Raw genomic sequence first — 24,178 nt, forward strand, 5'->3', positions numbered from 1 at the left:
ATATCAGGTATCTTCTACAATTCAGGGCTGAGCTGGGGTCTCCACACTTGTGAAGTAGCAATGAAAATCATTGTGTGGTTGGGTGTCATCACAGCGTGAGGAATTGTATTAAAGGGTGGCAGCCATTAGGGAGGCTGAGGAGCGCTGACCCAGTACATTGTCTAAGTCTCAATCCATCTGCACCTCCACCCAACAGAAAAAAGGCTGTGAGAACCATGGGGGAATCCACTTAGCTTCTCTTTGACTGAGTTACTGTTATTTTATCTGTGAAACAAGAGGGATGCATTGGAATTCAAAATAAAGGGCATGCAAATCATTCCTCACTTGGTACAAGGAGAGAAAGAGAGAGAGAGAGAGAGAGAGAGAGAGAGAGAGAGAGAGAGAGAGAGAGAGAGAGAGGAGAGAGTGAGAGAGAGAGAGAGAGGGGGGAGAGAGAGAGAGAGAGAGAGAGAGAGAGAGAGAGAGAGAGAGAGAATGGAGTTGCCTAAATTTTCTTAGCACAGAAAGGAATTTCTAATCTATTTTTCCCTTTGCAGTCCCTGGATATTTGAAACACACCAGACATTCGCTCATCCACAAAAGTCCAAGCGATAAACCCAAGGTTTACCCTGTGCCAATGTTTCTGAGTTTCTTCTTTAAGGACACTTTTACTTTTCCTGACAGCTCCCAGGAACCTAAGTATATTTCTAGGTTCTGACTGTGAAAGGAAGCCAATCCCAGGACGGACACAGCAGACTGGTTACTGTCTAATGCTCAGGAGTTCAGCTTGCTGTGGGTCGCCGCAGATGTCCTCAGCAGGGCTGAGCTGGGGTCCCTTTATCTCTGCTATTGCATGCCATGTTCCACTGGGTTTTCTGCCCCCTGGGATCTCTGGAATCCTCCAGCTGGCAGCTCCTTGTTGTCTTGAAGGTCTGGGCATATTTCCCTTCCCTACACCAATGGAGTGAGTGACCCTGTGTCCAGGGCTGGGGTCCAGTTGCTGTCTCACCTGAGCATTCTCTTTCCTGGTTCAGGAACTCACCTCAGCCTCCCTGGGATAGGGGTTAGGATGCCCTCCTGAGGCCCAGCATGTTCTCCTGGGACCTCAGACCCTAAGTCAATAGCAGGGTGACCTTCTGTGTCCACTCCCCTTCCCCAGCTTCCCGGAACTGACCCAAATTAACTACCTTAAAAGGGGCCGTAAGGATGGAATCCAGGTCCTGATAAATGCCAAGCAGGTGCTGTACCACTGAGCTATGATCGTTATTTATTTATGTGTTTATCTTGCTTAAATTTTGGAGTTTATTTTAAGGCACAGCACAGAGAAGTGACTTTGTGTCTCTTCCGTGGTTGCTGAACAACGATGTTTCCTGTCTGACGGATGATTTGAGTCAGAACACGGCCAAGTGTCTGACCTGCCCCATTGAGCCTGCCCTCATCCCAGGGCAAAATCCTGCAGTGGCCTCTCCCCTAAGGAAGGAGCTCCATCCAGATACCCAGCTGTGCCTGAGCCGTTTCCTGTGCCTCTGGTTCCTGGTTTGCCCACTTTCTTCATCTTTGCTGTGCTTTCTCTTGGTCCCCCAAAACGTGGGATGAAACTTAGTGGCATATCCAGTCCCCAACAGATGGCCCTATCCCCGACAGATAGATACTATAAATGGATTTCCCCACTTACACGGGCAAAGATGACCCTTAAGTTTATCTAGGCAGTGGCTTCTCCCCTTGGCAACAAATGTATGTTTTCTACCAACTTCAGCTTCTTCTCAACTCTTCAATCCTCCCCCCCCCTCCCTCCCTCCCTCCCTCCCTCCCTCCCTCCCTCCCTCCCTCCCTCCCTCCCTTCCTTACAGCATTAACCTACTGCAAACACAAGACTTAGAAATCTATGACTGTGATAAAACACCATGCCCAAAAGCAACTTGGGGAGGAACGTGTCTATCTTGCTGACACTTCCACACCTGAGTTTATCATAGAGGCCAGGAAGGACCTCAAGCAGGACAGGAACATGAAGCAGGAGCTGAAGCAGAGGCCATGGAGGGGCACTGCTTACTGGCTTCTTCCTCATGGCTTTCTCAGCCTGCTTTCTTAAGCCACACAGGAGCAGACTCAAACTCAGGAGCAGAGCTGTTCCCAGCCAGCTTGGCCAACCCACATCAACAGTTAATCAAGAAATTGCCTACCGTCTTGTCTACAGGCAGATCTTACGGGGGCATTTTCTCAATTGAGTGTCCCTCTTCCCAATGACTCTAGCTTATGTAAGGTTGACATAATTAACCAGGACAGGCATACTCAGATGCATACATGTGCAGAGAGATACAAACACACACACACACACACACATACACACACACACACACTCCCATGGGTGTAGGGGCACTTTATACCCGTGCATAGTCATTCACATGTATTCTAAAAGTTGATTATAACACACACACACACACACACACACACACACACACACACACACTCCCATGGGTGTAGGGGCACTTTATATCCGTGCATAGTCATTCACATGTATTCTAAAAATTGATTATAGGGACTGGGGATTTAGCTCAGTGGTAGAGCGCTTACCTAGGAAGCGCAAGGCCCTGGGTTTGGTCCCCAGCTCCGAAAAAAAGAACCAAAAAAAAAAATTGATTATAACACACACACACACACACACACACACACACACACACACACACACTTTTTTTTTTCAAAGATATATCCAAAATCACAAGCTACTGACTGGGAAAATTAAACTCTTTTGTATTTTCAGCTCAACACCAGATATTCTAAATGATACATATTTTTCTTAAACAATAAACAAACATGCAAAGTTCCAGATGAGTGAACTCACGTTCTGCAGTCAGCCCTGGGAATGTAGGCACTAAGTAAGTGCTCTGTCTAGCAATTATTCTTGCGGTCAGTGTTCATTGTATGCCTGGGTCAGCATCCGGGGCTGGCCACAACCATCAGTCTTCAGTTTGAGGGGGCGTCTGGAGCTGAAGCCCCCATTAGACTGGCCTTCCTCTTGCAGAGCTTGCCCTATGGCGCCATCTCGTGGCCGGTGCTGTAACTCCCAATGAGGAGACCTTCATGGGTTCCTTAAGACTGTTCCTTAGAGCGGCATACAACCTCTCTACGACCACTGCAGCTGCTGATAATCTCACCCGAAGGTGTGGGGAAAGGGACTCACATCCCTTAATCCCTGAGGATCTAGACAAAAGGAAAGTCCTCTGAGTGCACTAATCAGGTGTGAGCTCGTGTGTTTGACTACAGCTGTTCAGATACAATGCAGTCTCCCTGAGTGCATTCAGATGCACACTTGCAGGTGCTTACCTGTAACTGTACACACACTTCACTCCTTCCCTCCCACCCACACCCAGTGGAGGTACAGTGGCTCATACAGGAATCAATGCTGCTTCTGGTCCCAAAGGCAGACTTCACAGCCACGGCGTATCTCTGGTTCTGCTTCTTATATCGATAGGGAAACCGAGGGGCCTCTGTGTGCATGCCTGGCATCCGTTGCCTTGCACGAGCTGCATAGACGGCCCCAGGCCAACTTCAGGCCTGGAAAGACAGCCCAAGGAAACAGTCACCAGGCTGGCTCCCAGTCATTGCAGCAGAGCCTCAGAAAGTACCCTACAGAGGTCAGCCTTCCAGTCTTGTGATCTTTCAGCTAACAGATGTAAATAACGTTAGAAGAGAAGGAATGGACATCCCTGGGCACAAACAAGTCGGGAGCCAGGGCTAAGGCACAGGATTCCCAAGTAGTGGTGACTCTGAAACAGTTGCTAAGCAAGTGGGGCACAGAACAAAGAGGCAGGGCTAGGGCCGTAGAGGGAGGGGGAGGTGCAGCTGTCCAGATGCTCTTGGAAGATGATAAGAGCTTAGATTGAGTTCTGGGGACAAAGTTGACTCACGTCCTACAGAAAGTCTCACTGTGCTGACTAGATTTATATCAACTTAACACAAGGTATCCGAGAAGAAAGAACCCTAACGGAGAAAATGCCTCCTCCATCAGATTGGTCAGAAGACAAGTCAGAAAGAACACTAAGAGAGAAAGTGCCTCCTCCATCAGATTGGTCAGAAGACAAGTCAGAAAGAACACAGAGAAAATGCCTCCTCCATCAGATTGGTCAGAAGGCAAGTCAGAAAGAACACTAAGAGAGAAAATGCCTCCTCCATCAGATTGGTCAGAAGGCAAGTCAGAAAGAACACTAAGAGAGAAAATGCCTCCTGCATCAGATTGGTCAGAAGGCAAGTCAGAAAGAACACTAAGAGAGAAAATGCCTCCTCCATCAGATTGGTCAGAAGGCAAGTCTGTCTTTACTAAGGATGGGTGTGGGAAGGCTCATCCTACAGGGGGTGGTACCACCCCTAGGCAGGTGGTCCTGAGTTATATGACAAAGCAGACTGGGCAAGCCATTATGTAAGCAGCACTCCTCCATGGCTTCTCTATCAGTTCCTGCCTTGACTTCTCTGGATGGTGGCCCACAAACTGTAAGATAAACAAACAATCCTCCTTTCCTATCCAAGCTACCTTTTCTCGTGATGTTTCATCACAGCCACAGAAACCCCAATCAAGAATGTCATCACTGCTGTGGTAAAAAATGTGTAAAGGGAGCAGTTCAATGCTAGGCATAAACTGCAAGGTTGGAAACACCAAGGAAGGTTGGAACACTAGCATGGCGTCCGTCTGATGGCTTTGTTCACACAGGACAGGGCAGGAGGCAGAAAATGCCAGTCTGTGTCTTTGCAGACTAACTGGTGTAGATGAAGCTCTGCCCCTTCCCCATCACATAAAGGCATGCAGCCTTTTTGTATATTCTTATAATGCATTCAGTCAGAACAGATTAAAGCGTTAGTGAGAATAGCTTCTAAAATACATCTTCAGCCCGTTCCAGTAAGGCGGTCACTCCAGAACGCCCAGACAAGGAGTTAGAGATGATGTAGGTGAGGGAACGGCAGCCGTGGCTTGGTAGCTGTGTTAGAAGTAAGTTCAGGGTGGTAAAAAAAAGTGGTCACTATTCCAACTTAAGTGTCTGAAAAAGGCAAACTTTACTCTTGGCCAAGAGAGTGTGCTCCAGAGAGCCAACACAGAGAAAGGGCATACACAAGCTTTATTCAACGGTGCTGTGGTGGTTCGAGAAAACAATGGTGTCCACAGGGAGTGTCACTAGGAGGTGGGACCTTGTTGGACTAAGTGTGCCCTTACTGAGGAGCCATGTCACTAGGGGTGTGGGCTTGGGGTCCCTGATGCTCAAGACACACCCGGTGTGACAGTTCTTTTCCTACTCCATGTGGACTCAGAGGTGGAACCTTTGGCCCCTTCTCCAGCACATCTGACTGCATACTGCCATGAGCGGAGCGTGTTAAACATTTGTATGGGAATCTTAGAAGGTGGGGGAAAATAGTTTAGTTCGTTGCCCTAAGCTCTGCTGCCACCATCTTCCCTGTGGTGACGAACCGTTCCCTCCAGCCACGGGTGGAATCCTTCAAGCTGCTGCTTGTCAGGTCCGTTACAAGGAGAAAAAGCACACAAGCTCATGTGGGACTCTGCGGGCTTCCAGCTGCTGTCTCTTCTAATTTCATGTCTAGATCTAGGAAAATAACCAGCACACGGGCTGCCTCGCTGAGAGCCCAATCTGAACTCAAGTTCACCAATCATTTAACCTCTGTGAACCCTGACTATGACTGGTGGGCTACAGTGACATTGTGGGTCTTTTGAACGAGTCAGTGTGCAGTAGTTCACAGAAAGTCTGCTCGTTTCTTTTTCCAGAGTACACTGTTCCTGGTAGAAGTCCATAGGCCCCTCTGGGAACTTGCCTTCTATGACCTGAATGTTGGTACCCCTTGGAACCCCCTTGCCTCATTGTAATCGCACTGATAATGGGCAGGACTCTAAGTGAGTAATAAGTTATGAATGTCCCAGAACAGGAGGGTGCAACAGGTGACACCATCTGTTAAGTCAAGGGCAAGCTTTCTTCAGACCGAATGTGCTTAGAATCTCCATCTGCAGACCCAAGAGAAGGACATTTCCAGTATTTGTTACTCGGTCTCAAATCATTTACCTACCATACGAGGGACAGACTGAGATCCCTTGTTCAAAGTATTCTCGGTATATAAAGCTGCTCTGGCTTGAGAACTTCTGGTTTTAATATTAGGTTATATTTTCATTTGTTCGACAGAATTTGCATTAAAAGATCTGTTTTGATGGAGTAGTAATTTGGTAGGCTTCTTACCAACATCACATGCTGGACGAGATACCATGACCAACACTATAAATCTCCCTGGGTGGAGCCCTAACATTCCAACAGCATCAGGTCAATCTCCTGGACCAGGGACCACCCCCAGAAAGGCAGGCTTGCCTTAAACCATGCTAATGAATAGACTAAATAATTAATTCCTTGTACTAGGGGCCAACTCAGGCTTCCTGAGTCAATGATGAAGACTGCGTAAAAGATTAGGTCAAAGAGAGACCAAAACTCTGCAAGGCCGATCACCTTGTAGCTCCCTCTGTCATTCTGGGGTCTTGGTGCTGTCATCTGGGTTCCAGCAGGATTGGGGAGCCTCACCTACCCAACTCTGTCATTTCTGTCACCTGTGGCCTCTCTGCTCACTCATTAGCAATACAATCCAAAAGCTTCATTTAATCCTTCCTCTGGGAACCTCACAAAGATGGTAAACAGTTATTTATCAGCAAACTGTCCCCAAATAAATCACTAGGCCGAAAATGGAAAAATAGTTTAATATTTTTATAGCACAAAATAAACCAAGACAGGAATAAGCAATGAGTTAATTCACAAAGCCCTAAGTTTCCCATCCGTGACCCCTGACTCACTGGATGCTGTGAACGAGCGGGGATGCAGTCTTTCTATGCTGCTCCAGGCTCAGCTGGACCACACATCCCAGAGTCTCCACGGGCTCTCATCATGACTGTCACAGACACTGAAGCCACCACGGCTGCAGCTCTGGAAGACACCCCTCCACTCTGGAGATACTTCAGGTGGCCTCGGCTCCTCTTAGACTAGACTTCTGACTTCGTTTTTCCTTCTGACCCTGGATCCGGAAGAGCTTCTTCCTCAGGTCCTTCTGCCGCCTCAGCTTCTCCTCCTCCTCCTTCTGCTTCATCTTCACATGCTCCTTGTTGTGCAGGTGTCTCTGCTCTTTGGCCTTCTTCATTTTCTGACCGTGTATTGTGCTCAGAGCATCTAGCAGAGCCAAGACCTGACAAGACAAAAATGGTGAGCACAAGCCAGTCTGAGCCTGCCTGTCACCTAGTCAGGACTTCACTACAATTGGCTTGATGGTATCAAACAGACTCGATCTGAAGTGGAAATTAATTCTGTGAAAATTCACCACAGCTTGCATTTGGCATGCATGTGTTTAGCTGTATGAAGAGAATCACCTCCACTTAGCCTGTATGGAACCATAGACAACTAGAAGTCGTCCACAGACAGGGCTGGCCACGCCCTACTCCCATGCAGGTGAAATGCAATGACGATGGATGCCACACAGCCTCCGTTTTCCCCCTAACTTCCAGTTCAAGTGCCCTGCGGAAGCCCGGCCCTTAAGCCCCTCCAATGAAGTCACAGAATACAAGGGAAACGACAAGTATGTTGTGGGGAGCACTCTCTATAACCAAATGCAAACGGACGTCACTGTGGACAGTACCTTCCTCTCATGAGGTTCACGTATGACCGCCGGTCTCTGCCTGTCCCTTGGCACTTTGCCAGCCTTTGCTTGGGTCTTGGGTTTATTCTTAAATGGCAGAGCCTTCTGCAAGGCTTTGGGAATGTGCAGTGAATTAAAATGTTTCTTTTGCCTCAGGATTGGCTGAAAAGGAAAAAAAACAGACTATGACATATTTATAGTATAACCTGTATGCACTTAAAACTATAAAAAAACCTTCTCACGGAATGACTTTTCTACAAACTCAACCACACCAGCATCTGCTGCCTACCAGCAACAGGAGGGAAGTCAATCGCCATCAATTGACAGCCTCGATGGGCATCTACACAGATACGCAAAACAAAAGAGCTCACATATCACATTTACAGATCTGCTGAACCATCAACTGAGCCTACTTGAAACAGAGTGTAGCTATGGGTCTCCAACGGAACAGAAGGACAGATTCAAAGTTCATCTCAGTAGAGAACTTGGATTATCTTTGGGAATCTGGGGGAACAAGGACAGACTAGCTTTTCATTCTACCAATCTCTCTTCCTCAGCAGCCAAAGGTTAACTCCGATTCTGACAGAAGGAAGGCAGAGTAAGATTTAATCAGCACAAAAGGCACAATTTAAACACTGAATTCTGTTTAAATTAAATAGCATATTTAACCACATAATAGATATTTAACCACTTCAGAAATTACTGATAAACAGCAGTTCAGCAGGAGAGAAGCCAGATGTCAGAACCAAGTATGTGGAGAACAACTCTTGTGCTTCTATTTTCTCTCTAAAGACATCACCCACAGAGTCTTTCAAAATCTTGGTTAAAAAGAACTCAGAAAAAACTACCCCCAAAAGAAGGTAGAGCCTCAGTGAAGAAGGCAGGTCCCTGGAGACAGGTCTTAAAAGTCAGTACTGGTCCCACTTTCTATCCCTCTGCTCCCCACTGTGTCTGCAATGTGACCAGCCATCTCTTGGTCTTGCTACCATGATGGACTCCATCTCTTCTTAAACTGTGAGCAAAGACCAAGCCTTCCTCCCTAAGCTGGTTCATACCAAACATTTGGTCACAGCAATGCGTTTAGTCAGTAATGGACCCAGCTGACAACCCCAGAGCACACTGATCAGCACACTACACTGAAACTGAGTACATGTGGAGCCTGGAGCGTACCCCATCTCTGTCTGACTTTAGAACACTCCAGGTACCCAGAAAAGAAATGTGGATTTAAAAATGGCAGAAATAACTTTTTACCTAACGCACACAGAATAGCTAGGTGAGTTTTTGAAAATCAGATATTACATGCTGCCTAGCCAGATACAGTTGGAGTTAAGTGCACCTAAACAAACCTAAGTGAGAGAGAGGCGAGGGACAGAAAATATCTAATGCCACAGTCACCCGGAACTGACGACACCCACACTCTTGCTATCCACAGCCTAACCAACAAGACATCTGAAAAATAGGAAATAATAAAAACTCTCCACTTACATCATCCTGCCTGACTACTGGGAGCCTAACTGACTGCCGTGTCTTATGGAGTCCACTCAAAGACCTGGCTACTGCAGCCATTAACACATCCTGGACCAACGCCCAAGCCGTTCCATGCACTAATCTCTGCCCCTCAGCTTCCTTCAGCCCCACATCATCTTTTTTTTTTTTTTTTTTTTTTTTTTTTTTTTTTTTTTTTGGTTCTTTTTTTCGGAGCTGGGGACCGAACCCAGGGCCTTGCGCTTCCTAGGCAAGCGCTCTACCACTGAGCTAAATCCCCAACCCCATCCCCACATCATCTTCCATCAACACCGGAAAAAACAGATTAGGTCAGAACTGCTACAGAGGGGGCTGGATGATGGCTTATCCATTAAGAGCGCTTGCTGCTCTTCCTAAAACCCCAGGTTCAGTTTCCAACGCTACAACCATCCATAACTCCAATTCCAGGATAGCCAATGTCTTCTTCTGACTTCTGGAGGTACCAGGCACACAGATGGCAAGGAAAACACCATCCTTATAAAAATAATAAAGTAATTTAAAAAAAAATGTTACAAGGAGACAAAGATACGAATGATAACGTGTAACTGACTGCCAACACAACTGTAAACATGCAGTGCACCCCACATATATGTACTTAAATATATGCATGTGCCACAGACAAAAGTTAGGACGGGCAAAGTTCTTAACCGAAGCCCTCAAACTCTGACACAGCTACAGGGAAGCAGCAGGTGGATCTTCAACACACTGGCATAGGCAAGTCACTCAGGACAAGACCAGTAACTGACAAGTGGGACCTCGTGAAATTTAAAGAAAACTGTTAACCAAGTGAAAAGACAGGCTACCATGGAAGAAAATCTTTGCCAGCTACACATCTGGCAGATGACTAATAGAAAAAAGAACTAAAAAAAAAGGGGGGGGGAACAACCCCTCCCACAAGAAAAGAAGCTGAATACAGACTTCCTAAAAGAAGCAATAAGTAATAAATTATTCTTAGAACTGTCCAACATCCTTAAACAGAGGGGAAATGCAAATTAAAACTACTTTGAGATCCCATGTCACCCCTCAGCACATTATCATCAAGAGGAAAAAAAGGAAGACTAAACTGTTTAGCCAGTGTGGAATTTTCCCAGAAAGTTAAGAATAGGTCTTCCATATAGATGACCCGCTATCCCACTCACGGGCACACTCAGGGAGATCTCCACATACATGACCCGCTATCCCACTCACGGGCATACACTCAGAGAGATCTCCACATACATGACCCGCTATCCCACTCACGGGCATACACTCAGGGAGATCTCCATCAGACTACAGAGGGGCCTGTCTTCATGGTTACTGCAGCTCTCTTCACAACTGCAGGAAGAGAACACCAAGGACAGCCTGCGTGATGATGAGAACCAAGGACGACATCTACGATCTACACTGATGTCAATTCTCAAAAATATCAGACAAAATGGAATCCAAAACTAAAAAGCATTTCTCTGACTACATGTAGGATGCATTCCTAGAATGCACGGAAAACCAAACAGATGGTTTTGTTTACTGTTACTGGGATTTAAAAAAAAGCCACTTATGGGAAAAAGTTTATTTGGGCTCACCATTATTGTGGGGATGACAAGGTGGTAGGAACCTCAAAGAGCCACTACCCAGTCAAAAACAGAGAGCAAAGGAATACAGTGTTCAGCTGGCTTTTTCTACTCTTCCACAGTTCGGGAATGTACCATGCAATGGTGGCCTCCACGGCGGGCAGGTCTTCCAACCTCAATCAACATAGCCAAGACAAGCCCACAGGCCAAGCTGACCTAAACATGTCTTCCCTGAGACTCTCCTCCCAGGTGGTTCGGAGACTGTGTCTAGCTGACAATTAAACTAACTACCACAGTGGCAGCTAGCATTAGCAGAATGGGAGATAAAGACCCACATGGCCATCTCAACCAATAAAAACAAACCTAAGTCCAGCACCCTTTCCTAACAAGAAAGCCTGACTGAGGAGCCACTGGCATCTGATAGCTTTTGGGGAGAAAGAGATTGTTCTGTAGGTCTAGCCAATGGTAGGAGACAGCCTATTGCCTAGACCCACATGGATTCAATAGGCTCTTCTGTAAAATAAAGAAGAGGACATGAAGGAGGGAGTGAGATTTGTTGGAGGAGGTTCAGGGATATCTGGAGATGGATATGATCAAGATACACAATACACATATATGTGTATATACGCACACATAATTATATGTATCCTATTACTTATATACACATACTGTGTATACGTTCCAAAGAATAATGGAATGTTTGGAAACTTGTACTACTAGGCTATTGTAATGAAGACAGTTTGGTATTAGAATGAAAACAGAAACACAGATCATCAGTATCGAAGTGACTACAGACACACAGTCATCTTGCTATAAGAAAGGGCAACGAGAGGTCACAAGGCAGCCTTGTCCATGAATACAGAAATGGTAGCTCATTAAAAATACAAAGTAAACTCTTAGTCATACAGCTAAAAGAACTCAGAGTGGCTAAATGTTAGACCCAACCCCTAAATGTTTTCCAGGAGAAAAGTACCTAGATTTTTTTGGATAGCGCACCAAAAAACCCAAAAGCTCTAAGAGAAATCACATTAAAGTAAAAAGCTTCTATACTACAAACCGACCAATCAATCAGCAAAAGGTAAACCTTAAATAGGAAAAGACATTTGTGAGCTGCCTACCTGTAAAGAGTCAGTGACCAAAACGTGAAAAGAACTCTCAGGCAAATCACACAAAAACCAAGTAACTGGGGCAGGGAACCAGCTCAAGCTGACAACGCTGTCACTGTGTGAAGCCCTGGCCCCGTCCCGCAAGCCTCTGGAAAACAGCCTGTCAGGACAGTGTGCAAAACCCTGAGCAAGCACCTCTGCAAAGGAGACAAAGAGCACGATGGGGAGGGAACGGGGGGGGGGGGGGGGGATGGAGGTCAAAGGACACGAAATGACAGAAATGCAGGCTGAGTGTGACAATACCCAGAGGAAAGACCTGTTATACACAAGAACCAGAGTTTATATCAATCTTTTGTGTTCAGGATTATTGAGGTGAAGGGGTGAGATGGCAGAAATGCTCACTGGCTTCACTCACAGTATGTCACCATATGTCATTAATAACCCTCAAACACAACGAGTTGTTTTTTTTTAATTTATTTTTTTTAAGATTTTATTTTATTGTATGAGTACACTGTAGCTGCCTTCCGGTTCTGCCACACCAGAAGAGGGCATCAGATCTCATTACAGATGGTTGTGAGCCACCATGTGGTTGCTGGGATTTGAACTCAGGACCTCAGGAAGAGCAGTCGGTGCTCTTAACCACTGAGCCATCTCTCCAGCCCCACACAACGAGTTTTAATTTCATTTCTAATTCTGAAAAAAGCCACTGCCACCGTTTTTCTATGTTCCTTCCCCCAAACAGCAAACAAATACATAATTGTTCAAATTGAATATTTAGCATTAGACTTAAAAACCCACCTCATAAAAATGAGTCATTACACAGTGGGGGCTGACTCAGAGCAAAGCATGGAGTTCAATTCCTAACACGGTAAAAATTGAAAACCACACAAGTAAAGCACCCGTATGATACAGTCTAGAAACACAGGCACACGTGACCTTTACCTTATACAATGAATCCTTGTTTGGCTTTAATTTGATTCCATGGGCAAGCCTCAGCTGATGCGTTGTCCGCATTCCTGACCAGGTGTCTTTCTCACCCACTGGCTTCAACAAAGATGTTACTGGATTATAGAAGGCCGGAATGGAGACAGGATACCAAGTTCGCATGAAAACAATATCTAGGAGAAAAGTTTCAAAGATTTGTATCTTAAGCAACACATACACACAGACACAGACGCACACAGATACACACACACACACACACACACACACACACACACACACACACACACACACACACACACACACCCCAATACCTCTACCTGGTTAACAGTGTCGAAACTTAACAGTTAGACTGTGATACTGACTATAATTAAATACCACAAAGATCTGGGTGTGAGCCCAGCCAGTACAAATACCATGTGAGCCAGGTAGATATAGGACAGTCCAAATGGACAGAGCTGGAACTGCCTGGCCTTCTGAATATGAAAACCCACTCTAATCAGCAGCAGCTGGACTCAATAATGAATGGTAACAGTGTCCTGAACACACCACAAAGGATCCTTACCACTCATTAGCAACTTGTCCTCAAAGCTAGCGCGGAAGGCCCCTTCTGGAGCCCGGAGTGCTTTCTTGATCTGTCCCCTTATTCCACTGACAGTTCGAATGACAGCACCTTCAAATTTGGCTACTTCCAACGCAGAATTAAACATTCCCTACAGGCAAAGAAATAAAAACACTCACAGACATGCATTACCACTCACAGCTTTGCTTAAAAATCAAAAACCAATTCACTAAAAGTGAAAGTACATCAAAAAATATAAGGTTCAACTTCATTAACATTCAAAACCTCTCTATGAGCTCATCTGCATGCTTGTTACAGGAGGAAAGAGGGATTTACAGGTGGGAACTGGCCTGGACAATCTCCGTATCTTCTTTTGTGCAGAGCTGAGAACCAAACTCTAGGCTTTACAAGCACTCCATCACTAGGTACCTCCCTCCACACACAAGCACTGTATCACTAGGTACCTCCCCCCACACACAAGCACTCCATCACTAGGTACCTCCCTCCACACACAAGCACTGTATCACTAGGTACCTCCCCCCATACACAAGCACTCCATCACTAGGTACCTCCTTCCACACACAAGCACTCCATCACTAGGTACCTCCCCCCACACACAAGCACTCCATCACTAGGTACCTCCCTCCACACACAAGCACTCCATCACTAGGTACCTCCCCCCCCACACAAGCACTCCATCACTAGGTACCTCCCTCCACACACAAGCACTCCATCACTAGGTACCTCCCTCCACACACAAGCACTGTATCACTAGGTACCTCCCTCTGACACACAAGCACTCCATCACTAGGTACCTCCCTCCATACACAAGCACTCCATCACTAGGTACCTCCCTCCATACACAAGCACTCCATCACTAGGTACCTCCCCCCCCATACACAAGCACTGTATCACTAGGTACCTCCCTCCACACACAAGCACTCCATCACTAGGTACCTCCCTCCATACACAAGCACTCCATCACTAGGTACCTCCCTCCATACACAAGCACTCCATCACTAGGTACCTCCCCCCCACACAAGCACTCCATCACTAGGTACCTCCCCCCCCACACAAGCACTCCATCACTAGGTACCTCCCTCCACACACAAGCACTCCATCACTAGGTACCTCCCTCCACACACAAGCACTGTATCACTAGGTACCTCCCTCTGACACACAAGCACTCCATCACTAGGTACCTCCCTCCACACACAAGCACTCCATCACTAGGTACCTCCCTCCACACACAAGCACTGTATCACTAGGTACCTCCCTCCACACACAAGCACTCCATCACTAGGTACCTCCCTCCATACACAAGCACTCCATCACTAGGTACCTCCCTCCATACACAAGCACTCCATCACTAGGTACCTCCCCCCCCATACACAAGCACTGTATCACTAGGTACCTCCCTCCACACACAAGCACTCCATCACTAGGTACCTCCCCCCATACACAAGCACTCCATCACTAGGTACCTCCCCCAACACACAAGCACTCCATCACTAGGTACCTCCCTCCACACACAAGCACTCCATCATTGAGCGCCATCTCTATCTTAATGGAGACTCCTTTCCAAAATAAACTTTCAAACAATCCTCTCTGAATACTGTGAAGGTGATTGAGTGTGAAGTCTACTGAAATCTTACTGTTTGCTACAAACTGTTTTGTCTACTTTCTATTGAACACTTAGACAAATTCAGGATTTTTTTTTTCTTACTAACACAGCTTTAAAGTAATAAGAAAACCCAGTGTTGGCTCGGGGACAGTTTCACAGAGAAGTCACACTGCAGTTACTAAGAATCTCTGCCTTTAAAGACAGGATAAATCAATTTAAAGAATACAAAAATACTAAATGTCAAGATTTCCAATACTCTTCTAAAAACTTTAAATCTATACTTTAAAAGTACAGGAAAATCTGCTACTAACCCATTTGATGATTCACAGTCTAAACAAAGGCACACTTGGACTCCTGTCTAACAGGACCCATGCCTGTGGACAGTGTCTACTTGCCACACAGAGGAACTTGTAGTTAAGACGTTGGTCTCTGCCTTGAAGACGGCCCATTACAAACAAAAGCATCTCAAAATGCAAAAAAGGAGCTCCACACTGGATGCTGTTGGCTGTAAATATTTCAGGTAAATACAGGGTCTTCCACTCTTTCTTTAACAATATCTACGTTTACAACATGAATATATGAATATACAGACCTTAATAAATGAAGTATTCTTGAATATTTTAAAAGGAAAACCAGTTAGCTTTAATTTTTTCACGATTTTTATGGATTTATCCAGATCAAGGACAACTCCAGTGGCAGCGATCCGAAACTCAGGCTAAAAGGAACCCAAAATTAAAAAATATGACTAACAGGAAAAGAAAAATTACAATTCTCTATAACGTTATAATAATGCCCTAATCCTTTTACTTAGTTAGCTATAAAAGGCGGATTTTCATTTATATTCTCACTAGATACTTACTTGTACTTCGTTTGCCTGAGAAGGTTGAATAGCCTAGGCTCACCGTATGTGGCAGAGGATGTCCTAGAACTCTCGTCTCCCTGCCTCCCCCACCCTAGCTGTGAACCAGGATCTTCAGTGTGCTAAGCCACTGCTGCTAACTTGAACTTTCTCCAGAGAGTGAGTTCATGGTAACAGTTTCAGAATATCATCAGTTCAGAACCAAAGGAGAAGGCAAGTCCAGGTGCAACACTTAAAAACGAGAGGTTGGACCTCCAGGTGATTGTCTGTTTAACACTCTTTTTCCTGCGCACAGTCAATAAATGAAGCTTGTTCTGCCCAGGCAAAGACAACTCTGAAGTTACTTTGTCCACACAGTGCTACTAAAGGACAGCATCACGGCTGCAGGGTTATGAGGGATCCGCAAAATGTAGTTTAATATTGAGTATCCAGTGAACACTGCTTAAATATTTTTTAAATAATTTCAAACAAGGCACAAAAATATACAATGCCATGGACGCCATTACAATCCTACCTCTCTCAAGACCCCACACTCTACTTAGGAAAGCCAGGCAGGGCAATGCCCACCAGGAATGCTAACAGTCAGACGGCTGAGGCAGGAAGACTGTGAGTCTCTACCAGCCTGGGCTACATATCAAGCCTTGTCAGAAAGAGGAAGAGAAAAAGGCAGAGGGGGTGGGGAGGGTGGACAGATGGGCAGGTGAAGGATGTGGGAAGATAAAAAGCAAGGAGAAACTAAGTGTGACATATTAAAAATATCTGGCTTCCAACTCAGCTTTATGAACACAGTTTATACTCTAGTTCATCTGCATAATCGATAAAGAATGCATCTCTGATATTTACCATTGCGCCACTGACAGACTGTATCGCCAAAAACCCAGTTCCTTGTGGGGTGATAGGACCTTAAAGAAAGCAGAAAAGGAAAAACCATAAACCACATATTTTACTCCAACCCTGTTTCTCAAGGAAACAAATCTTTTTAAGTTGGATTTCAAGACAGGAAAAGAACAAAACTCTAGGTATAGCATGAATAGTATAAACTGTTCTTATAATTAGTATAATCAATTTACCCCAAAAAGTTGCTCCACAATGCATGTGCTGCGGGGTGTATTTCAGAAGCCTCTGTCTTCCATTGTGGTCTTCGATATAATACAGTGGGATAGTCTGAAACCTCCTCCATCCCACAGAGAAAATAACTGGGTCTCGAGACTTGAGGATTTTCTTATACCAGCGATGTTTCTTGAGGCGCATCTGGAGACATAAACATCAGATAAAACATAGTGCACATCCACATAGCCCATCTCCAAGCTTGCGGCAAAGGGCGCCTACCTGCACATATCCCACAGTGCCCTCACTGTTGCCCAAACCACCCAGAATAATCGGGTAGTGTGGGTCAAAGTTCTGCACAAATTCACAGGGGATGTTTTCAATCTCAATCCGGACATACATGCCAGGCCGAAACCCTTCATACTGAACTCTGGTTTCATCATCTTGATCTTCAAATTCAGCCTGGTTAAGCTGCAGATGAGATAAGGAGACAAAATCAGAAGCACAATAAACTAGTATTCTTAATAAACATTAAATTAAAATTTTAAAAATACAAAGAAACAAAGGACACAACAATTTAGGTTTTATTATAATAAATTATATCCACTCTGCTTCTATACTTTAACATATACCAACTGTGTTTTCTGTGGCTCCAAGTCACAGCCACTAACTCCAAAAAGATCCCTGAATGGTGTCTTGGGTAATCTCCTCACTCTCCTGACTGTCAATCATTTTACACATCTCTACTCATCAACAGTCTAAGAACAGTAAATACATCCTCCCTTTTCCTCACTCTTAGCCCAGGCTACCCCTGAGCTTCCAATCTTCTTGTCTCAGCCTTCTGAGTGCATGAATGAGTCACAGTAGTACAGCCCCATGCTGGGCCATAAACTAAGATGAAATATCATTTACCTTACAGTCCTCAGTCACACTTGTGCCTGGAAGGCGGCTGTGACAGCACAGGAGACATCTACAGATTATCTGACCACACCCCTAAATGCCAAACTTCCAGCTCCCAAAAATCTCCCTTTTGTTACTTTTCTCAAAACCTTTCTTTTGAGTCTTCTTTTCACCAACTGTTTCTCCCTCCATTTCTCTACTTCACTTTGACCAAACTCCATGTTTCCTATGAGTCAGTGTCTAGACCATTAGCTGCTGTTCTCAGAGCCGCTTTCACACACCACCGCAGAAAGCATTTGTCAGCCACTGCAGACTTCTGCCAGCCTTATCCAATGGTCACTTCTTTCCCTAGTATAGCGATGACAGCAGTAAGATCTGAAGTAATGTATCGCTGGCTTCTAGCACACCTACTCTCTGAAATTTCTGTCTGTTGGCCACTCTCAGCCCTATTCCCCGCCACCATTCACAAACACAGTCCTGTTCTCCTTCTGTGCTAACTTCCGAGGTTACCTTATGGCCTGGAGAATCCTGAGTCCGATGCATCAGGGCCGTGATGGAACTTAACACTGTCTGAGAAGCATCGCTAACCTAATCAGCTCAAACAAAGCTGCACTAACTAGAGACTCCTACCCTACTGTGAGAACTGAAGTTTTCAGGGACTTCCAGGGGTATCCTTCACTCACTCTCTACCCCTACACAGTCTACCCAAAAACCTACTTGTGCATTCTTTGAAAAAATTACATCTAGACCTCACCTGAACTGTTACCTCCACCCCAACCTTAACCCCCACATCCTTTCAAAGAGTGATCATGAATGTCTCCTTCTACCCAAAACCTTCCATAGGCCCCATATAACGCAGAGGAAAACACAAAGTCCTGTACAATGGTCCCACAAGATTTTAAACTGTAAATAACTTAAAACACAGGCTACAAAGATCATCTATGTATGTTTTAGTCACTCCTGTTCAAAGTCAACATAAACTAGTAACCCCTTCTTCACTTCTTCACACTGGAGAAGCTCTAGACTGAGCAAAGCCTGTCAACTGCATTTTCAAGTTTAAAGGAATTCTCAGGGCTTCCACCAACAAAGTGCAACTCACTCTCCATGAAGCCTGTGTACAGCTTTGCATCTGCGTCTGGGTGAAATCACCACCTCGAGCAGCCTTAGGCAGGAGCACCCCACTACCTTCCCTCTGCGTGCATTCCTCTCCAATCTGCATGTCCTTTCCATGCACTACCCTTCTGAACATCAACCAAGATGTGTCCAACACTCTCCTGAAAAGAACTTTGTACACATATGCCACACGGGTCACCAATCAGCTACTCACTGAAAGCAGTAAGAAGTGATCAGAATCCGAGGCTATACTTGTCCTGTCTCAGGTCAATGTGTCAGTGCCAGGAGATGCAGTCCAGCACCACTACCAGCAGCCTCTCCTTTGAAGGGCCTTCCCCTTGGGTAAGCCAGACCTTTAACTAGGCCACGGAAAAGAACTTCGGGGCAATTAGAGAAAGGTTAAGCCACTGAGTTTACTAGGTATTTCAATTAAGAGTGTACAGCCACAAGTCGGGGGTGCGGATGTCTAGAGTGAGTCATACTTAGCTGTCTCTATTATGGCAGATAACTCTCTGCATCTTTGTAAGTTACATTTTTCCCCAAATGATGTAATTTACAAGGTATCAACCTTAAAACCTGACATTTATTTAAGTGAAGATCTATATGGGTTGGCTCACGTACTCATCTTAAAGGACCCTCTTCTGTGTCTTGGGAGATGGCTCAGTGAGTGCCTGCTGTGCAGGCACAAGGAGGACCTTTGTTTGGACCCCAGAACACACATTAAAAAGTCAGCATGGCCATGCATGCCTATAACCCAGCTATGGGAGGGTAACACCGGAGGACTGCTGGAGCTTGGGGGACACCAGCAGAGCTTCAGCAAGGGACTGTCTCCAAGGACTATGGCAGAGATGACAGAGTGAGACACATGTTCTCTTTTGGCTATGCACACAGATGCACTCATTCAGGTACACACACACACACACACACACACACACACACACACACACACACGCATGCACACAAAGAGCGAGAGCGAGAGCGAGCGAGCGAGCGAGAGAGAGAGAGAGAGAGAGAGAGAGAGGAGAAAGAGAGAGAAGCATCTTTCCTTTGTAAACAAAATTTTAAAATGGTTTTTATGGGATGCACTGTTTAGATTTATAAACCAGAGTGCTAACACATTTAAACTCAAAGTCACGACCATTTGGACTGAAATAAACATGGTCTGAGGGTTCTTCCTTCTTGGGGTATTGTCTTTGTAGGCGGTTTCATTTCATCAGCTGTGCTGTTTCTTGACTCCTACTACAAAATGATCCAAGATGGTGACAGCCCTTCCCACATGCCCTTAATCTCTCTCTTTCTAGCCTGTCTCGAGTGCCCGAGCTCCTCAGAAGTAGAGGCCATGTTTCATCCTTACTGCTTCCCAAGCAGGCAGTGCTTGGCACAAAAGTGAAGCTGATACTTTGGTGAGACAGAAGAAGCAGCTAAGTTCTGAAGAATCCCATCACACAATTCCAACCTGGGCACTCAAAGGCGAGCGAGGAGCAGGTGAGCAGGTGGCACTGCCTTGGCAGGCAGGCAGGGCTGTCACTTACCTGTGCTTGTCTCTGCATCTCACCCTTAAGATCATCAAAGTACGTGCTTTCTCCTTCATCGTACTCTGCATCAAACAGCTCCTTCAGCTTTCTCTTCTTGTTCAGATGCTTTTCCCTAGCACTCTCCTCCTCAGCTGGGCCAGTTTCTTCCTTCACTTCCTCTTCTTCTTCTATGTCTTCACTCTAGAATTTCCACATACAAGCACCGAGAAGCTTATGAAGACCTTTCCTTAGATAAACCAAGCACATTTGTACATAATGTTTGAGCTACGAGACTCTCTGTTATGATCATCGCAAACAGACTTGGGGCTGCTCCAGGAGACCGCCAACAGCACTGTCATGTGTGAGATAGCAAGTGTCTTCCAGCTAGACGCTCCAAGACACTGTTCAAAGTACTGTCAGGAACAATAAGAAATTTTTTAATGATGCTTTTAAATTTCATTATTGGATGACGGCAAAAGAAACACAAGTAAAAAGCATGTTGGTCAGTGACTCCAGCATGGAGGGAGGACAGTGGGTAACCGTAGTCTGTACAGTGAAGCATTCGTCTGTGTCCGCTCTTTAGGAAGCTATCTGTCCGTCTGACGGGGAAGTCGGGATCTACAGTCCCTAAAGCAGATCTTGTCAGTACACGCTGACTAGAATCAAGCTAGCAGAGGCTACATCACAGCCATACCTGAGTATCCAGGCCCGGTTTTCCCTTGTGCACGTCCCCCGTTTCTAGGTCTTCAAAGTCACCATAGAGCTCTTCTGCAAAAGAGCATTTAAAAGTCTGTTCTGTGACACTAGCACTGCCCAGCCCTACCAACCTGTGCTCTGCACTCCAAACCCCACCTCTGTGTTCCCATCACTATACACACCAAGAGGCTTAACTTTACATTGTTTTAAAAAGAAGTATTTCGTTATTTGCTTAGGGGAAGTGAACAGACTTGAAACCTCACTTAGTTAAGGGCTATCACTTAGCTCACTCACCTTTCACAGCTAAGTAACAGACACTATGAGAAGCAAGTGCAGCCTTGAAGGTGCAACTCCAAACCACCATTGCAAAGAGTAAGAGAAAAGACACAGCCTGCGTGAAGTGTATGAGAGAAGTCAACACAACACATCATGTACTGAGCCTTGCGGAGAGGCTGAATAAGTACAGAACCTGGAACAAAATTAGGGGCTCACAGCAATGCTGAGCTCATGGCAAGGGTTCATTAATTCATCTTTTTGTTTACTTTAAGAGCTTTGTGCTCTTCCTGTAAGTGGCCAGAGGTGACCTGTGAAGATGGTTCACTACTCCTTTGACCCAGAAAACCCCACAAAATCATGCAAATCAAGAAGCTCAAACCTTCGTGTTCACTTTAAGAACACCCGGGAAACTGCCCAGGCCATCAAGGGTATGGATACCCGCAAAGCCACCAAGTATCTGAAGGATGTCACTTTAAAGAAGCAGTGTGTGCCATTCCGGCGGTAAAATGGTGGAGTGGGTAGGTGCACCCAGGCCAAACAGTGGGGCTGGACACAGGGATGGTGGGCAAAAAAGAGTGCTGAACTTTTGCTACACATGCTTAAAAATGCAGAGAGTAATGCTGAACTTAAGGGTTTGGATGTAGATTCTCTGGTCACTGAACACATCCAGGTGAACAGGCACCTAAGATGGCGCCAACGAACCTACAGAGCTCATGGCTGCATTAACACATCCATGAGCTCCCCCTGCCATACTGAGGTGATCCTCACTGAGAAGGAACAGATTGTTCCAAAGCCAGAAGAGGAGGTTGCACAGAAGAAAAAGATATCCCAGAAGAAACTGAAGAAACCCAAGCTCATGGCACGGGAATAAATTCAGCATAAATAAACGTGGATAAATTTAAAAAAAAAAGAGCTCTGTGTTCAGCTACAGGACACCCTCTTTAAAATAAACAAGTCAAAAATGCTTTAAGGAGGGTGACATTTACTGTTATTAAGATATTCACGTGGGGCTGGGGATTTAGCTCAGTGGTAGAGCGCTTACCTAGGAAGCGCAAGGCCTGGGGTTCGGTCCCCAGCTCCGGGGGAAAAAAAAAAAAAAAAAAAAAAAGAACCAAAAAAAGATATTCACGGGGTTGGGGATTTAGCTCAGTGGTAGAGCACTTGCCTAGCAACCGCAAGGCCCTGGGTTCAGTCCCCAGCTCCGGAAAAAAAAAAAAAAAGATATTCACATAACAGGAAGCTCTTATTTACAATAAAAACTATAAAATGCAAGCATAAAACTAAAACCATGTTGCAAATTTACACACTAGAAAAATAAAACAGAGCTGCTGCCACAGCTCAGAGAGCAGAGGTGCCTGCTGCCATGCCTGAGGACCTGAGCTCAGTCCCAGGACTCACCAACTCCTAGAGGCCATCTCTGTCCTCCGCACCCAAGAGAGGGCACTTTCCTGTGACTCCCTAGAGTCCATGTAAACAAAAGCCTGGGGGCCTGCAATCCCAGTTAGGGAGGCAGATCCCTGGGTATTGCTGGGCAACCAGCCTACCACACTTAGTAAATTCAGGGAAATAGGGATCAGGTGTAAAAATAAATAAACAAATGAGAAGGTAGCGTCTGAGGAACACCACCTCAGAAATGACAACTAACTCTGTCCCGGTCTCCAGAGGCAATGTGCACATCAAGCATACAAAGACACATGCAGCCCTTACCGTCTTCTGCTAAGAGCTTGGCTGCATCTTTATCATCTTCCCATTTCCCAGTCACAAAGCAATCTCTGATGCTGTTCATAACCTGACACAGAGAGTCAGCACTGAGTTAGTTTGAGGATGACAGCAGACAGCAGTTTGCCTCTGACTCTTCTCAGGACATTCCAAGCTGGCCCTGGTGGCGCACACCCCTAGCATCTGGGCTGTCGGGACAGGAGAACACTGGAGCTCAGCCTGGACCACACAGTGAGCTCTGTGCCGTATGCCAGGTGTACAGACAGGAAGACAGCAGCAGTCACTGGGAACGACGCTTGATAGCATTAGCTATCTGGGAAATGCAAACAGTGACATGATGACCCATTTCTAGTGTGGCTAAAATCAAAAGGTAGGTAAAAGTCGTTCCTGGTGAAGACATAAACCCCAGATACTGCTGGTGGGGACGAAAACTGCACAGCTGTTTGCACAGCTTTCTATTTTAAGAATGGAGACTATGAGGGAAAACTTGTTTTCTCTAATCTCATCAACAGGCACTAGCACACCGTTCTGATAGTTTTGTTCATGACATAAATGAGATGAGCAATACACAATTTTCCTGATTTTATTCCTTCAACCAGGGGCTAATTCTCTAAGAGGAATGCCTTTATAGACATCAATAAAGAACGTGAGAGGTAGCATAGGGTGGATATGATCAAAACACATGATATACATATAGGAAATTATCAAATAAGCACTAGGTTCCTAGCCACCTTTCCTGGAAAAAGCACTTCTTCCCCCGTCCCCGCCTTCTGCCCACCGGTAGCCATCTGCAAAAGAACAAGCCTCGCTCCAGACCTGAACCCTTCATTTGGGAAGCATCCCTGCCTGCTAAGTCTATTCTTCCCCTGCCATGTGTGCAGGCCAGCTCCACGTCAACTTGACACGAGTATCGGGGAAGGGGGGCCTCAGTTGAGAGAATACCCCTACTGGAGAAGCCTGCGGGCAAGCAAGCAGTGGTGCGCTTTCTGGATTGACAGCTGATATGCGAGGACTCAGCCTGCTGTGGCAGTGCCACCCTGGGCTGGTGGTCTGGGTACTAACAGAAAGCAGGCTGAGCAAGCCCTGAGAGCAAGCCCCTGGGCAGTTCTCC

At 45.7% G+C, this 24,178-nt stretch overlaps 1 protein-coding gene and 1 pseudogene across 2 annotated transcripts in view; one reads left to right on the forward strand and one right to left on the reverse strand.

Annotated features, from left to right (window-relative positions):
• Positions 1 to 6,693: 6,693 nt before the first annotated feature.
• Bms1 (BMS1 ribosome biogenesis factor) overlaps positions 6,694 to 24,178 on the reverse strand; it is a 36,967-nt gene continuing 19,482 nt past the window's right edge. Inside the window, exons 13-23 of one of the 2 annotated variants that reach the window (NM_001100751.2) lie at positions 23,056 to 23,137; positions 21,071 to 21,144; positions 20,395 to 20,577; positions 17,132 to 17,320; positions 16,873 to 17,053; positions 16,646 to 16,704; positions 15,536 to 15,658; positions 13,323 to 13,470; positions 12,758 to 12,933; positions 7,639 to 7,800; positions 6,694 to 7,191 (exon numbers count right to left, since the gene is read on the reverse strand). In NM_001100751.2, the coding sequence (NP_001094221.1) occupies positions 6,967 to 7,191; positions 7,639 to 7,800; positions 12,758 to 12,933; positions 13,323 to 13,470; positions 15,536 to 15,658; positions 16,646 to 16,704; positions 16,873 to 17,053; positions 17,132 to 17,320; positions 20,395 to 20,577; positions 21,071 to 21,144; positions 23,056 to 23,137 (1,602 nt within the window). In that variant the 3' untranslated portion in view covers positions 6,694 to 6,966. The remainder of the gene's footprint in view (positions 7,192 to 7,638; positions 7,801 to 12,757; positions 12,934 to 13,322; positions 13,471 to 15,535; positions 15,659 to 16,645; positions 16,705 to 16,872; positions 17,054 to 17,131; positions 17,321 to 20,394; positions 20,578 to 21,070; positions 21,145 to 23,055; positions 23,138 to 24,178) is intronic. The other variant, XM_039107867.2, reaches the window with a different exon arrangement.
• On the forward strand, positions 21,638 to 22,574 carry LOC108350752 (60S ribosomal protein L17 pseudogene; annotated as a pseudogene).

Source organism: Rattus norvegicus, chromosome 4 (assembly GCF_036323735.1).
Source record: "Rattus norvegicus strain BN/NHsdMcwi chromosome 4, GRCr8, whole genome shotgun sequence".
Classification (NCBI taxonomy): domain Eukaryota; kingdom Metazoa; phylum Chordata; class Mammalia; order Rodentia; family Muridae; genus Rattus; species Rattus norvegicus.